The following is a 14,742-nucleotide window of genomic DNA, read 5'->3' on the forward strand; positions in this document are numbered from 1 at the left end:
CTTGTGACACCCCATCACAGCTTCCGACGTCAGTGTAGAAATCAGCAGTTAACCAAAGATTGACTTTTCCATCTCAAGCCCCTGTGATGTTCATTTCTGGGACTCTGTCTTTGTCATCTCAGCCTCAAATTCTGTCAATCTCCAACCAAGCAGTGCTCAAACATTGTTTGTCAGCACAGAGTTTGAAAGAGAGACTGACCAAGTAACAGATAGAAAAAAAATCATAAGTGTCATTACATTTTCACTGGCCTCCATGCTGCTTTCTACTGTTTACTAACTTGCTTTCAAGTCCGTTTGTGACGTCGGACATGACGCACCAGAAGAAAAACAAAAAAGGCATATTTGTCCACTTGCTGTGGGAAAGGAGTCTGCTCCCTTTTTGTTTCCTGCATAGAAAAAACATTCATATACAGGCTAATTTTAGGCCATCAAATGATAAAGTCTTCAGCATTTATTAAGAATATTAAGTAAATATTAAATATATAAGTAAAAATGAAACAAATTTATCCCTTTCATCATTCTCTGCTCAGATTTTTCCTGGGACTTCCTAAGAGGTCCAGACCCCCAGGTTGTGAACCACTGATGTTTTAGGATATAGGCCACTCAGCACAGACAGCATGACTCTGCAGATCCTAAAATCTTTTGTAACGTTTGCATCACCTCATCCATCCTGGCTTTGTTTCTGGAATCGATAATTAGTTTTAAAGATGGAGAACCCAAGGCCTCCTACACTGAATTGAATGTAATCAATTCAACAAATACACTTACCTCAATGAGAACAGTCCAGACACAGATTGATCACTTTGGGGCCAGTTCACAGAAGATTTAAGGATGAGTATTCAGGCATCTTTGTTTCTCTCGTGGCTGTATAAGGAAGACACAATTTAAGAAAGCCAATCTATTTTTCTCAAGTGTTGGAGGTTTAAGTTGTATTATAAATTTGTCTTCAAGGACAAATTTAAGCACCAAAGTTTCTGTTATTTGTCGTTAAGATATTGACCTCTTTGTTTCGAGCTTGATATTTTTGTTTATCTCTAGAAAATGTAATGTATTGCTAATTTATACTCAAAGTTTCTTATTTTACAATTTAAACCCTGTTAAAAGTGTCTCTGTCCTCACATATCTTTCTGTCTGTCTGTCTCCGCAGTTTTTTTGGCATCTCCCCCATCGTTCAGAGCAACTGCTCCTACACATGGAAGCTCATCGTGCACCCGGACCGTAAGTGGTACCACTTTGTCAATCCCATCATGCTGCTGATTCTGTACTACACCCTGGCCACACTCATCCGCCTCTGGCTGCAGGAACCCATCGACCAGCTGACGGTGAGGACAGCAGACACAAATGCAATCAAAGCCCATGAGAGTAGACCCTATTAGTCCACAGCTTTGTGACATTTACTGCAAAACATGTCAATAATTTGGCCTGAAAGTTCATTAAATAAGGTGATTGTGACTAAGAAGCAATCACATGGTTGATTTATTTTTATAAAGGTTGTCTTAAAGAGAAAAAATAATCTAAAACTGAATGACTTTATTGCTTTAAAAAAGGTGTTTTGATGATTTGTATTATACTGTGCATAATCGAAATTAATTGTTGTTTTATTATGTCTTTTTCTTGTTCCTATACCTAATTTGAGAATTTAAAGACATTATTAAACATTTTCAGGAAAATGTTTCAATTATCGAAACACAATTTTTGGATTGGTTTAAAATCAGAAAGCAAAGGCTTCTGTCTAGATTTTGAAGTGATGTTTATCAATCATAGAAGAAGAAATATAAATTTTTAAGAGGCAGTAGCTTCAAAACACAATGTACAATGCAGCCTTTAAACTCAACACCTACTCCCATAATTTTTCATTCAGTTTCACTACTTCTCTCTTGAGTTCTCACCTAAATAATTATAATAACAATAATAAGAAAACTTTATTTATATTGCACCTTTCATACAAGAAATCCAGTACAAAGTGCTTTACAAAACATAAAACAGGCCAACAAGGTAATTTAATAATAGGACATTTAAAAGCATTTTTTTAAAAACTAAGTGATTTGAATTTTTTTGCGTAAAAATGGTGGGGGTTTGAATTCCTATTAATTGAAATCAATTAGTATTTCGCCTTGTGTACACAGTTTATTTTGGGTCCTTTACGGCCTCAAGTACATCAAATTCATGCCCGCCTTCTGAGCATTATGTATTATTCTGGGAGAAGTATTTTAGCGACTAGACAAAATAAATACAAGACAACTATATGTATTGTGTGTAAAAATAAATGTAAATTACAACTCTCAATCACAGAATTACTAAAATGAATCAAGACAGAACATCTGAGGGTGGATTTTTATTTAATAACAAACCTGAAATGAAGCAGAAAAGGAAAATACAATACATATTCCAGATAAAATAACCAGCTTTTCCCCCCAAAAACAGTGTGTGATTTAACACTTATTTTAGCTGGGAAACTCCAATGAGCTCCTGTTTAGAGAGCGCTGGATTTGATGTAAAACTGGGCGGATGGATGCAGGCAGTCAGTGGGTGTCAGAGCCATTCAGCTGAATTGGGCACACGACACCTCCACACGGCTCCTCAGTAAATTCCAGACATTGAACTGAAATAGCAGCAGATTGAATTAAATGGGCAGCCAGGTGGCCTCGTGATCAGAGAAACTGTATTGAGGGAAGATTCCAGGACGATCGATCTCTGGCTGGATGCGTCCGCCGCAGCTCAGGTGTTATCTGAGACACTGCTGGGCTAATTTTGACAAAGCGTGATGGGAGCATGCATCCTGGCAACATGCGGCAGTGTTACAGTGATCTGCAGGGGGGAAATCTAAACGTTACATAACACCTCAAACACAACATTTCATGACGCGATGAAGCACTTTGGTTGTATAGATGTTTACAGATGGTGTTACAGATGTTACAGATTACAGATGTCATGTTTATAATCTAATTCACCCAAATGACAAGTTTCTTTAGTAGAAAGTAGTTTCTAATTTCACTTCTCTGGTTTCTTCTCATAAGTTTATGATTTCTTTTTTCTTCATAAATGTGCTAATTCTCTGAGAATACTTGAGTTTCTTCTCATAGACTTCTCATAATGTCAGAGAATATTTCAGTTTTCTTCTCGTAATTGGGGGATATTTACCACTTCAATCTGAGAGTATTTGATTTTCTTGTAATTATGTGATTTTTTCCCCTCATAAATCAACCAATTCTCAGAGAATATTAGAGTTTTTGTCTTTGTATATTTACGACTTTAGGATTTTTTTCTCAGTATATTACCCTCTAATCTACAATGTCCCAAATACGCTGCATACAATTTGGTAGAAAAAAAAAAGAAATATAAAAAACATTAAAAAAATCATTCTTGAGACAGATTCAAGGATCAAATCCTGCGTAAATAAAATCAGAACTATCTACACAGTTATACACCAGATGAGAAAATGTATTTTGTCTTTCAGGTGAACCGACTCTTCAAAATACTTTTGTAACTCATAAATGATTTGCCCAAAAAGAATGTAATCATTATTGAAGAAGACTTAACCTTTATTAAATACAAACTCGCACTTCTAAACTGGAGCTGCTGCAGCTCTCGATGAAATGTCACAAAGACCCTCGCTCCTGAATTCAACCCGTCTTCCTTCACCTCAGAGCTCGAGGCTCTGCTCGTCTGTCCTGTAATGGAGTTATAGATTAGTGTTTTTATAGAGGGGTCAATACTTCTCTGTAAACCTGCGGGGCTATATGCATTATTGATTTCTCCACAGAGGGCTGTGTGTGTGTGTGTGTGTGTTTTCACCTACTCTTACACTTTAGACGACGCTAATAATAAAACATGATTACGACATAAATCAGCAGCTGACAGGTTTGTTCGATAGCGAAGATGCCAGATTATGACGGATCTCATCTTCGCCAAAAACACAAGAAATATTAAAAAGTTTTCACTTAATTTAATGCTTGATTTGTGGTTCAGCATCTGCTTTTATTCAGCAGTAGTTTGCCAATGTAGTAAAAACTGTGGACACAGAATAATTCACTTAGATTTTAATAGAAGTAGAAAAAAATAAGAGACACACAAGAAAAATAACGTCATGTTGGTTTCTTTAACAAATTATTCTCTTAAATATTTGAGGAAAACATATTGAGTACAATAACAAGTACTTGAAACAAAACTAGAATCAAGCTAACGGCCAATAATGTGAACTGGAATAAGTTAATATATAAGTTGCAATGTATGCATTGATTTTAAAATATCAAATTTTTAATATACTTAAACATGAGATATTTAAAGTAGAAAAACACAGACTTAACAAGTGTGTTTATCTGTTATTGAACCCTAATATTGTGTATACAATATATATAATGTCTCGTTTTTTTAGCACAGAATTATTTGTTTTTTTGTGAAGATAGAGATGCAAAAAAATTTTTTCTCACTAATGTGACTTAAGGAAAAATATGTCTTGAAGGCTGAAGAGCCTGCAGATAAATTACTTTTTGTTTCAGTATTTTGTGGTTTTTAAGCCACCAAGATGCTGCCAAGATCATACTCTTTGTTGTGAGTAAAATACAGAAAATCAATAGTTAGAAATGCTGATAATTTACAGTAAAATGACATCATTTCCTCTTTTTAAAGGTCACCGAACTCCTCCTCAGATACAACACTCCTACACTGTAAAACTGCCCAATAGCAGCTGAATAAAACGGCGATTCTTGAAAGTATTATCTGTATTGTTGCACAATAGTGGACTGAGCTCAAAGTCTAGTAGTGAAGATATGTATCATCCAAACCGTCTATCTTTGTTTTTACAGGACGACAAGGAGGGCGATATGTGTGAGGAGGAAGATCTGGATGGAAACAGAACGAATAACTCGGCCAACAGGAAGAGGCAGCTGTGGTGGGAATTACGCCAGGACACAGATGAGAAAAACGTACGTCAGGGTTAACACACACACAACTAATAAAGTACTGATTACTGGACAGGTCAGGAAGTAATCATCCTTTGGTTAGGAAACCATTGTACAACACTGAAATGGGATCCCATTGAAAGAAACCCATCAATGCATGTTTTAAATGTGTTTTTAAGTACATGGCAAAAAACAGGCTCCTCACAGATCCTTAATAAGTCTTAAAAAGCATTGAAGTAATCAGTGTAAAAATAGAGATTGGTCTTAAAATGTCTTAAGAGCCGTGGAGCAACTGTGTGACCTCGAAACACTAACAGTATATGAAAAAGAGAGCTGTTTGTCTCACTTTTGACATAGCCACCGGTGGTTCAGTTTTCATTTATTTAATTACAGTAATATTTTACTCGTTATAACACTATTTTATTTAACTTAATCATAACTGAATCACTTTATTATGACAGGACTTTGTTCAACTTTATAATGATAGTAGCTACTTAAGTTAACTTTGTTATTACAGTATTTTATTTAACTTAATTATGACAGTACTTTATTTAATTTTATTATTACAATAGCTGCTGTAGTTAACTTACTTTATTACTTTTTTTAGTATTTTTTGAACTTTATAATGACAATAGCTATTTTATTTAACTTTATTGTAACAGAACTTTAATTAACTTTATAATTACAGTAGCTACTTTAGTAAATTTTATTAAAACAGTACTTTATTAAACTTAATTATGACAATAGCTTTTTTATTTAACTTTATTAAAACAGAACTTTAATTAACATTATAATTAATTAATTATCATTAGACAGCAGCTCCTTTCAGATTCAGAAAACTTGTCTGTCGTGACATAAAATTGTTGTAGACATTGCTCAACATACAGTGATGGCAAAACAAACTTGGACAATAAACATACAACAAATACCTAATACAGATAATTTAGACAGAATAAAAATAACAATACAATAGTGTTCATGTAAATGTGTGGATCATAACCATTTACTATACTTTATTTAACCTTATGATAGCAGTACTTTATTTAACTTAATAATATAACAGTAGCTACTTTATTCCACTTTTTTCTATCAGTAGTTCATGTAATAGCTTTGAATTTTTGTAGTATAAAGTAGTTTAGTGGCCTAAAGATATGGCAGTATTATTTTGTACATTGCATTTATACAATTTTCAATAAAACAAAATTACAACAAGTAAATACAATGGACAGAATAACAAAAAAGAGCAACAAACAAACAAAAAAAAAAATAGACAGACTGCCAGCACTCAGTCAAACCAAAGAAAATAAAATGTACATGTACACATGTCAAATCATAGACGCAATCACCCAGAGCAACAGTTCATAAATTGGGACTCAGAAATGAAGTGAAGAGACCTGGCAGTATTATTTTAAGCCATGTCGCTCAGCACTGGGTGCAGTGGAAATATTTTAGTGCGATGATTGTAGAAATGAACAGGAAGCTGTCTCTCTGTGTTAAACCATAGTTGTTGATTGTTTTCACAAGCTTACGTCTTGTTTTACCCGAGCTTTCACCTTGCTAATAAACTCATCCCTGGAAAGATTTCAGCTGCACACACACTCTCTCATACACACACACACATTCTGACCTTGTTCCCATATCAAGGTCCGTAGTCTGTCTCCAGCGGCCACCTCCTGAGGTTTAAAAGCTTTTAGGGTGTGCAGACACAGATGAGTGATGGGCTCGATTTACAGAGTGGTGCTGCTCGACTTTGTTCCTGCTTATCAGCGACTATAAAGAACAAGGAGGCCTTTGACTTAAGCAGCTCATCGATAACACACCTTGCCTCGTATGCTCTTTTCTCCTCCTAGCTCCTCTCCACCCAGGACGGCTTCAGTACTACTGAGGTGGGGGCTGCTCTGGATGTGTCTTAAATCTGTGTGCATCGTACCCCCCCTTTATCCCTCAGTCTTACTGCAAGTAAAAGGAATCACAGCACAGTGCTTTTCACACTGCACCCTCAGAGAACAGCGTTATCCTTGGCCTGTGTTTGAAAGTTTGTGTGTCACCTGTTCAGATGCAAAGCTATAATCATAAAGCCGATGCACTCAAGCCCTCTGAGTTTGAAACATGGAGGATTTCAGGAAGATTAAAAAAAGGAAAAAGAAGTTTATAAGCAATGTGTTTTTTTGCACACAGAAAAGCTAAATGAAACCAGTGAATGCTGATAGATTTAATAAAGCATTTATATGAAGTGCAGATTTGGTAACATGGTCATTCTGCCATGTTTACAAATCAGTGAAAAGTCACAGTTTTTGAATCTGAAGCTGAATTAAGCCTTAGCACTGTAAAAGTCTGCATAAAGAAAAAGTATATAAGTCTGTTAACTCACAAAAATATAATATTAAGCACCCAGCCAAATCTAAATGATCAAAAAACAAGTATATATGATTTGGTTTAAAAATTATGAAAAAAAGCTGGTATTATTATATATTATTGTCATTACAGTCATCAAAAACAAGTCTGTTAAATGCAACAATAATATTGAAAACAAACAAAAACAAAAAAACAAACTGAATATCCATCAGTAACCTACTTCTCAGTTGTTTCAGCACTGATTTTGCTTTATGTGGATTTTTAAAGAAATATCAAAATAACTCCTTGTGGACTTTTATTTTCCAAAAGGCGTGTTAGCTCTTGGTTTTAAAGCAGGTTGTGCTGGGCTAAAATAAAAATGTGCAGTGTGAAAAGCAGAAGAAATCCCTGAACTGCCCCGCAAAGCCAAAGTGTTGTAACTAAGCTGCTAACAAACTAACCCAAACAAACAAAAAGTCACGCCTATTATGTACTTTTTCTGGTGAAAAAGCACAGTAATCATTTGGTGAATCATTTAATCACACAAAGGCAGTTACTCATGTTTGTCTTTGTGGGGCAGGATGCTAAACAGTCTCATGATGATGACGTTTTGACCTGACAAAGGTCCAAGTAGGACTGAACGTTGTCTCGATTAAACTTTTGTGGCATGAATTAAATGTGCAGCTGTTACTTTTTTCCTATTGCGTTGCACCTTTGTGATGTGCGTATAATTGTTCTCCTTCAGTTTAAATAAAAATCTATGTCACAGGTACAGAAATGACTTTGTGCTTTATGATTATGATCTACAGGCTGTGCCCACCTCAAACGGGACGTCCTTTGACTTCGTAACGACTGAGAATGGACCAGTCTGCCTGGACTTGTACTCCACCCCCCAGTATAAAATGGACCAGCCCAATGACGGTACAGGTGAGCAGTTTACGACCTGCATCTTCTCCCTAAATGTCCTTAAAAAAACAAAACATTGAATGACTTGAAAATGGAGTTGAACCACTGGAGAAATAAAATTAAAAACTCAGTGACTGTCAGATGATAAAGTCATAGCTTGTTCTGTTTTTATAGACGGCAAAACATAGAAATTAGCAAAGCAGATTTATACTGGTTCTGTTTCATATATTTGCTGTCAGAGAGAAGTTGTTGACCATCCTTATAATGCATTTTATGACATACGTCCAAGTCTTGTGAGTACAACATCTCAACAACACCTTAAGGAAATTTATTCAACGTGTATTTACGTGTTTCTGGAAGAATGATATTATGCTGTATAGAACAAGATATTAAGTATAAAAAAGTGCATTTTTGAAATTGTCTTAATTTGCTTTTCACTGTATTCTAATCTGTTACTAGTGTTTTTAAAAGGATAGTTCACCCAAAGATGAAAATTTTGTCGTTATCTACTCTCTCTCATGCCGATTGAAAGTCAGGGGAAGTTTTATATTTCAAAAAACAGTGCTGGAGTTTCACGGGGAAAAGGCGTTATACTCATCTCCCAAACAATTGAAGCAAACTGTGACCAGGATTCAGGTGTTGCACATACACATAACACATAATAAAACCACAAAATGTCTCCATACTGCTTGTCTGAAGTAATCCAAGTGTCCTGAAGCCCCAATGTGCCAAGTTGTTTTGAAAAACATCACTGGCGTCATGTTTTTAGCCTTGTTGTAGCCTGTAGCTCCTAGTATGGGAGCTGCGTTCATGTATATGCACGTGAGACCACTGAGAGCTCACGGTATCTGCACGCCAGTGTTCACATGCTACCCAGAAGCTTTCCCCACTCACAGTACTTTTAAATCCAAAAAAGGGACTTGCTGCTAATTCCACAAGACTCTTTGTGTGTGTGCAAAACTTCACCTGATTTTCCATCGGCACGAGGGTGAGTAGATAATGACTGAAATTTCATTTTTGGGTGAACTATCCCTTTAAAAATAACTACATCAGAAATTATTTAATTACTCTGTCATATAACAGAGACAATTCCTTTTTTTGTTTATACAATTATCTTGACTTTTTCTTTGCACTTCTGCTTTGTACTTTGTTGCCACTGAATTCACAGTATTGCTATTTTTTGTTTGTCACATTCAATGTAATAATCATTGAGGGGAGGGGAGCGCTCAACAGCCTGTGAATACAGCTGATTACTGTCTTCTGTTACTGAGGGAGCTTTGCAAAGTCTTGTTTTGGGCTTTAAGCCTGAAAAGTTTAAGCCATGTTAGCAGCATCTGTCAGCCAGTCACACATGAGATTTTCGAAGTGCATTTATTGTCTATGAAGATGAATCCTACTCCCAAACTCTAGTGTAAAAGGCAGGATATGTTGGCCTCAGCTGCACAGATTTTGACCAGTCTTTGTGTCCCCAATTTTATAGAAGCTCAACTTTTCAACTTTTAATCACTCAGTCACTTAACTCAATAATACCACATTGACTCCTCTAACAGTGAGCTGTGTTTCTGTGTCCAACCAGAGAAGAAGGACGAGTGTGTGTATGAAGTGTGTTTGCCTCCGGAGGATTCAGCGCTGGAGGGAGGAGAGGAGAAGTCTGAGGAAGGAGAGGATGATATAAAGAAAAGAGGAGTCAGTGCAATGGTCAAAATCTTCCACTTCGTCATGAAACAGAGCTACATCTGTGCTCTCATCGCCATGATGGTGAGTAATGCAGCCCGCAGATGGTGCAGAGCTGCAGAAGCTGGCTTATGCTGTATTTGTGTCGTTTGTTAGAAATGAAAACATCTAAAATCACTTTTGTTTGTGAATTTTAAATTGACCATAAACAAACTGGCAAAAATGACTCTCTTTCAGTAGAGTTGGTTGTGTTAATGTGAATTTTATTGGCAAAAACAAATCCCCAAAAACAAACAAACAAAACACCACATCCGTCTTTAAACCACTGCATCAAAAAAGGGGTTAGAAATTAACAACAGCCACCGCCAAATGCAGGTAAAATATGCAAGCGGCTGCCAGATTTTCTTTACCCACCAACCAAAAAAACACTATGGTAATCTATTGGGAGCTGATAGATATTGGAATCCACCAGCCACAGTGTCAGGTGGACAAAGAAGTAAGTTGTATTACAGTTTAATTTGAGATGAATGCAGCATTTTGTTTTAGTTTATATGAATGTGTGGCAGGGTTTTACTTTAAAAAGGGCATCTGCTCTCAAGCATTCCTGGATGAATCATATTTAAATAAATGTTAGTGAAAGTTTCTTAGTTTGACTTTGATTAGTTTCCTGGGCTGTTTAATTAATACAGTGAAGACTAGAGATGCTGCGTCGGTTAAAACAGAAACAGTCCATGTTGAGTAATTCTCAGTAATTTATTGCATGGTTTCCCAACACATTCATTTTTTTGTTATGGGCCGCCACAACTAAATCATGTTGTGTTTTGTAAATAAAAGGAGTTAAAAAAGCCGAGGGTCAGCCCACAGATCTTTGTATTCGGCCTTCATTAGTCGTTCATCAACAGCAGAGTTTCAGCATTTGCTTTGTATTTCTTTTGTTTTCTTTCAGGCGTGGAGCATCACATACGTCAGCTGGCTGACGTTCGTCTTCCTCATGTGGTCTTGCATGCTGTGGATGGTGAGGGACCGGCGGCGTTACGCCATGCTGTCGTCTCCCTTCATGGTGGCCTACGGCAACCTGCTGATAGTTCTGCAGTACATTTACAGTTTTGAGAACCTACAACCAGTCCCAGGGTTCTTTGTCAAGAAGAACAACCCTTTCCACTCACTTTCATCCAAGGTTTGGGAGATAAATAATTTTCTTTAATTTTTCAATATTGCCTATTTTTCTCTTCTAAAAATCCACAATCCACACACTCTTTTAGATTGCGTGACGACCTGTGATCTGAATTTGCAAATGTGATGTAAGATGTGCAATGGTTTCTTATGTAGCAGATGTGCTTTGCATGCAGCTAGTGGACAGTACTGTCAAACTGTGTCTCTGTAATAGTCAATTCATTAAATAAGAGAAGACAGTCACACAATGTGCTGCTGAAGGAGAAGGTCAGGTTTGTAGTGTTTTGACGTGTTTTGAAATATCTCCAGGACCTGACCGTGTCTAGACTGACTTTTACACGTCTGTCGGTCTCCTCATACATTCAGGGGTGTTTGTTTGTTCAGTTTTTTTAAACAGCGCATATGTCGCGATGCAGTTAGATTTCACACCTGGGTCAAACTATTTTAAAGTTTATTCTAAGTGCCAGATGAAGGCAACATGTGCCGTAAAGTTTGGAGTCTGAATTCTGATTCATGTGTATCACCTCATTATTTTGACCTCCTCTATTGTCCTCCTACTAATGTTAAAGTAAATGCAAGTGATTTATTGGTTCATCTTTTCTTTTCTGTTTGTCTAAACATTTTATTTATTGTGTGAAGGTCCTGTGTCTGCTAAGCTTCTGGCTGCTGCTGAGACAAACGCTTACAGAGAGATTGGAAAAACAAAAAGAGGACAGTGCCGGTCTCTCAGACGTTCATGTGGAGGATCAGAAGAAGAAGGGTAAGCGCTGGGCTTTTTTTTTTAGTTAGTTTGTAGTAGAAATTAGGGCTGTGAACGACTCCGAATTCTGTCAGTTGAGTCCTTTTTGGCTGTTTGATACAAACATTTGACTATTTTTGTTCCTTTTGCCCGTATAGGCTGTCAAACACTTTATTGCCAGATTTTTGAGCGAAGTTTGGCTGAACATTCGGTGTGACAGCGACGCTCACATAATACAGTGTACAAGCAAAGTTTACTCTTCAAGCTAATGTGTGCTAACTATGCCAATGTAGAATCGGAAAAATCCAAAAAAACAATTCAGACACTAGATATCAAACAGACGCTGTATCGTATGAAATTTCTGTGAGCTGTGAATTCACCTACAACGTTTTCACTGAGCAAACAGCAGGACTTGACGTAGTGCAATGATTTTACCTCATAGAGCAGCTCTGACTCTAAAGCTACTTTTAGAGACCGAAATGTTTACGAGTGCTAAAGCTCTCTTTACAACTCCCACTGATAAATCCTTACATCAGACAAGACTTTTCAGAAAAAAAAGAAAATCAGTTACTGATTCAGTATCTACCAGGCAAACGTTCTCACCACAGCTCGCTTTAATCCACATAATAAAGCTATTATGTTTTCTGTCTGTCCATCCATCCGAAGACTGGGGTTGTGACTGGGATGTCTCCAGAATGCCTTGAGGTTAATTTCCTCAAATTTGTCACAAACATCCACTTCGACTCAATGATGAACTCATTAGATTTTGGTGGTCAGAGGTCACTGTCGCCTCGTCTCTTTCACTGTTGTGAACGTGATGTATTTTAAGAATAAATAAATAATTCTTTTTGAAAAGTGACACAAACGTCAACTTGCATTCAAGGATGAAGTGATTAAAAATTTGGAGCTCACAAAACATGTTTTTGGTCTTGACTTGATAATTAATATGCTAATTATGACGAAATTTCACACAAATGTCCAAGTATAATGATAAATTGATGACATATGTCAAAAGTCAACTTCTATGTGATTGGTTTGGGGAGGCATACAACAACAAAGTGGACATTTTTTAAAACTCCTGTTAGGGTGGAGAAAATATATGGCAGTGGACCTCATACCTTTAATTTAACATTTAAATTAAATTCACTTGAATTATAATTTTGGAGCTTGGGGAGGCATACAACTGCGAGGTGGTTGCTCTAGTTTTCACTACGTGTATGAAAAGGTTAGTTAGGAAGGTATTTTGACTTATAGTTGACGCGACAGTTTGTCAATATTAGTCAGTCACTGCAGAGTTTTCTGATTGGCTGCTGTGTTTTATAGAGAAAGAAGACTCTGAGGAGGGAGGGGAGCAGGACATCATGCAGGTTCTGGGCAACATGGTCATGGCTCTGCTGGTCAAATACTGGATCTACATCTGTGGCGGCATGTTCTTCTTCGTCAGCTTCGAGGGAACCATCGTCATGTACAAGATCATCTACATGATGATGTTCCTCTCCTGTGTGGCGCTTTATCAGGTAGTCATTATCAGTCAAGTCATTGTTTTGCAAATCACAAGTAAGTCTCAAGTCTTAATGCTCAAGTCAAACATTGTACTTTCATAACATTTATCACTAATAACTAGAACCACAACAGAAGGATTTTTGTGTTTGTTGCCTGTCTTTTTGTATTTGTCTCACCTCACATTGGAAAAATGTCAGTAATTTCCTCTTTCCAAATTTGCACTTTGTATAGGACAGTTCTTTTTTTTTTTGTACTTTACTTTTTATTGCTGTTAAGCATTAAATAGTGTATGTGCACATGAGATATTTATGCCTGTCAAAGATCCTATAGTACTATTTTCAGCAGTACACACACAGCAGAATTAATAAAAATCAAAATCAAAACTATAAACAGTTAGGGAGTGTTTTTTTCCTTACCATATAATAAATTATTTGTAACAATAAAATCAGGCCTATGTAGTTTTACATAGTCAATCAATTCTTCCCAACATTAAACAAAATATTCTGATTTATGCTTGACAAATACTGTTTTCTTCTCCATTTTGTAAATGTCAACTGTAGTGTCCAAGACAGTTTTTCATTCAAAGAGGTAACGTATGTTGTTGCATTTTTTAATGTCTAAATGAAACTTTAAAAAATGTTAAAATTATGAAACACTTTTTTATCTTTTGGCTTTGGGGAAGGTATCAAACATTTTTCAAATATTGGGTGTTTAATCATCAAATCTGTGACTTAGGTCTGAACTCAAGTCAAAGTCATGTTTCAAGTCTACACCTCGACTGTTTTCTTATTGGTTTGGCGTGTGTATTATAAAAACTTCCAAACACATGTGTAGGTAGCTGTAAAGTTGCCAAATTCAATTTACAAAAGACAGAAGGTGCTGACGATTTTAGTATGTCATAAAGTTTTTGTTCAGCAGGCTCATGACCTACAGAGTATTCTCGACTGTTTTATAACCTTCACCACAGTAAACCAGAGCAGTCAGCCTAAATCCAGTTGTCCTCTGTGCACTTTGATCAATTTAATTTATGATAGCTCCTCATGTCAGAGAATTTATAACCCCTGAAACATAATCATGACATTCATTCTTATCCAGGTGCACTATGAGTGGTGGCGAAGGATCCTGAAGTACTTCTGGATGTCGGTGGTGGTTTACACCATGCTGGTCCTCACACTGGTTTACACCTTCCAGTTTGAACGCTCGCTGTCCTTCTGGTGCAGCATGTTGAGAATGGAGCAAGATGGATGCAAAGAGCGGTGAGCTTCCACTATTCATATTCATTATACTATCATTAGTAATTAGTATCAGTATTTATATATATATATATATATATATATATATATGAATGAAAGAACTCACATTATACAGTTACATACAAGGCAAGAAGAGAAGGCTTTAACACATGGAAATACAATAACAGAGTATGGAAATATGTAATTGTCTTCCATTTTAACAAAGTAACATAACATAACCTTTTTTAAACAACCTCATTCAGCCATAACAAAGTTTTGG

General features: G+C 36.4%; 1 protein-coding gene across 1 annotated transcript in view; it reads left to right on the forward strand.

Moving 5' to 3' along the window:
• The window catches only part of LOC121951149 (piezo-type mechanosensitive ion channel component 2), a 99,476-nt gene that overhangs the window by 39,204 nt on the left and 45,530 nt on the right, over positions 1–14,742 (forward strand). The window contains 8 exon segments of the mRNA XM_042497396.1: positions 1,148–1,322; positions 4,806–4,925; positions 8,045–8,162; positions 9,718–9,899; positions 10,762–10,992; positions 11,628–11,748; positions 13,051–13,244; positions 14,326–14,486. Of these exon segments, the coding sequence (XP_042353330.1) occupies positions 1,148–1,322; positions 4,806–4,925; positions 8,045–8,162; positions 9,718–9,899; positions 10,762–10,992; positions 11,628–11,748; positions 13,051–13,244; positions 14,326–14,486 (1,302 nt within the window).

Source organism: Plectropomus leopardus, chromosome 12 (genome assembly GCF_008729295.1).
Source record: "Plectropomus leopardus isolate mb chromosome 12, YSFRI_Pleo_2.0, whole genome shotgun sequence".
Taxonomy (NCBI): Eukaryota; Metazoa; Chordata; class Actinopteri; order Perciformes; family Serranidae; genus Plectropomus; species Plectropomus leopardus.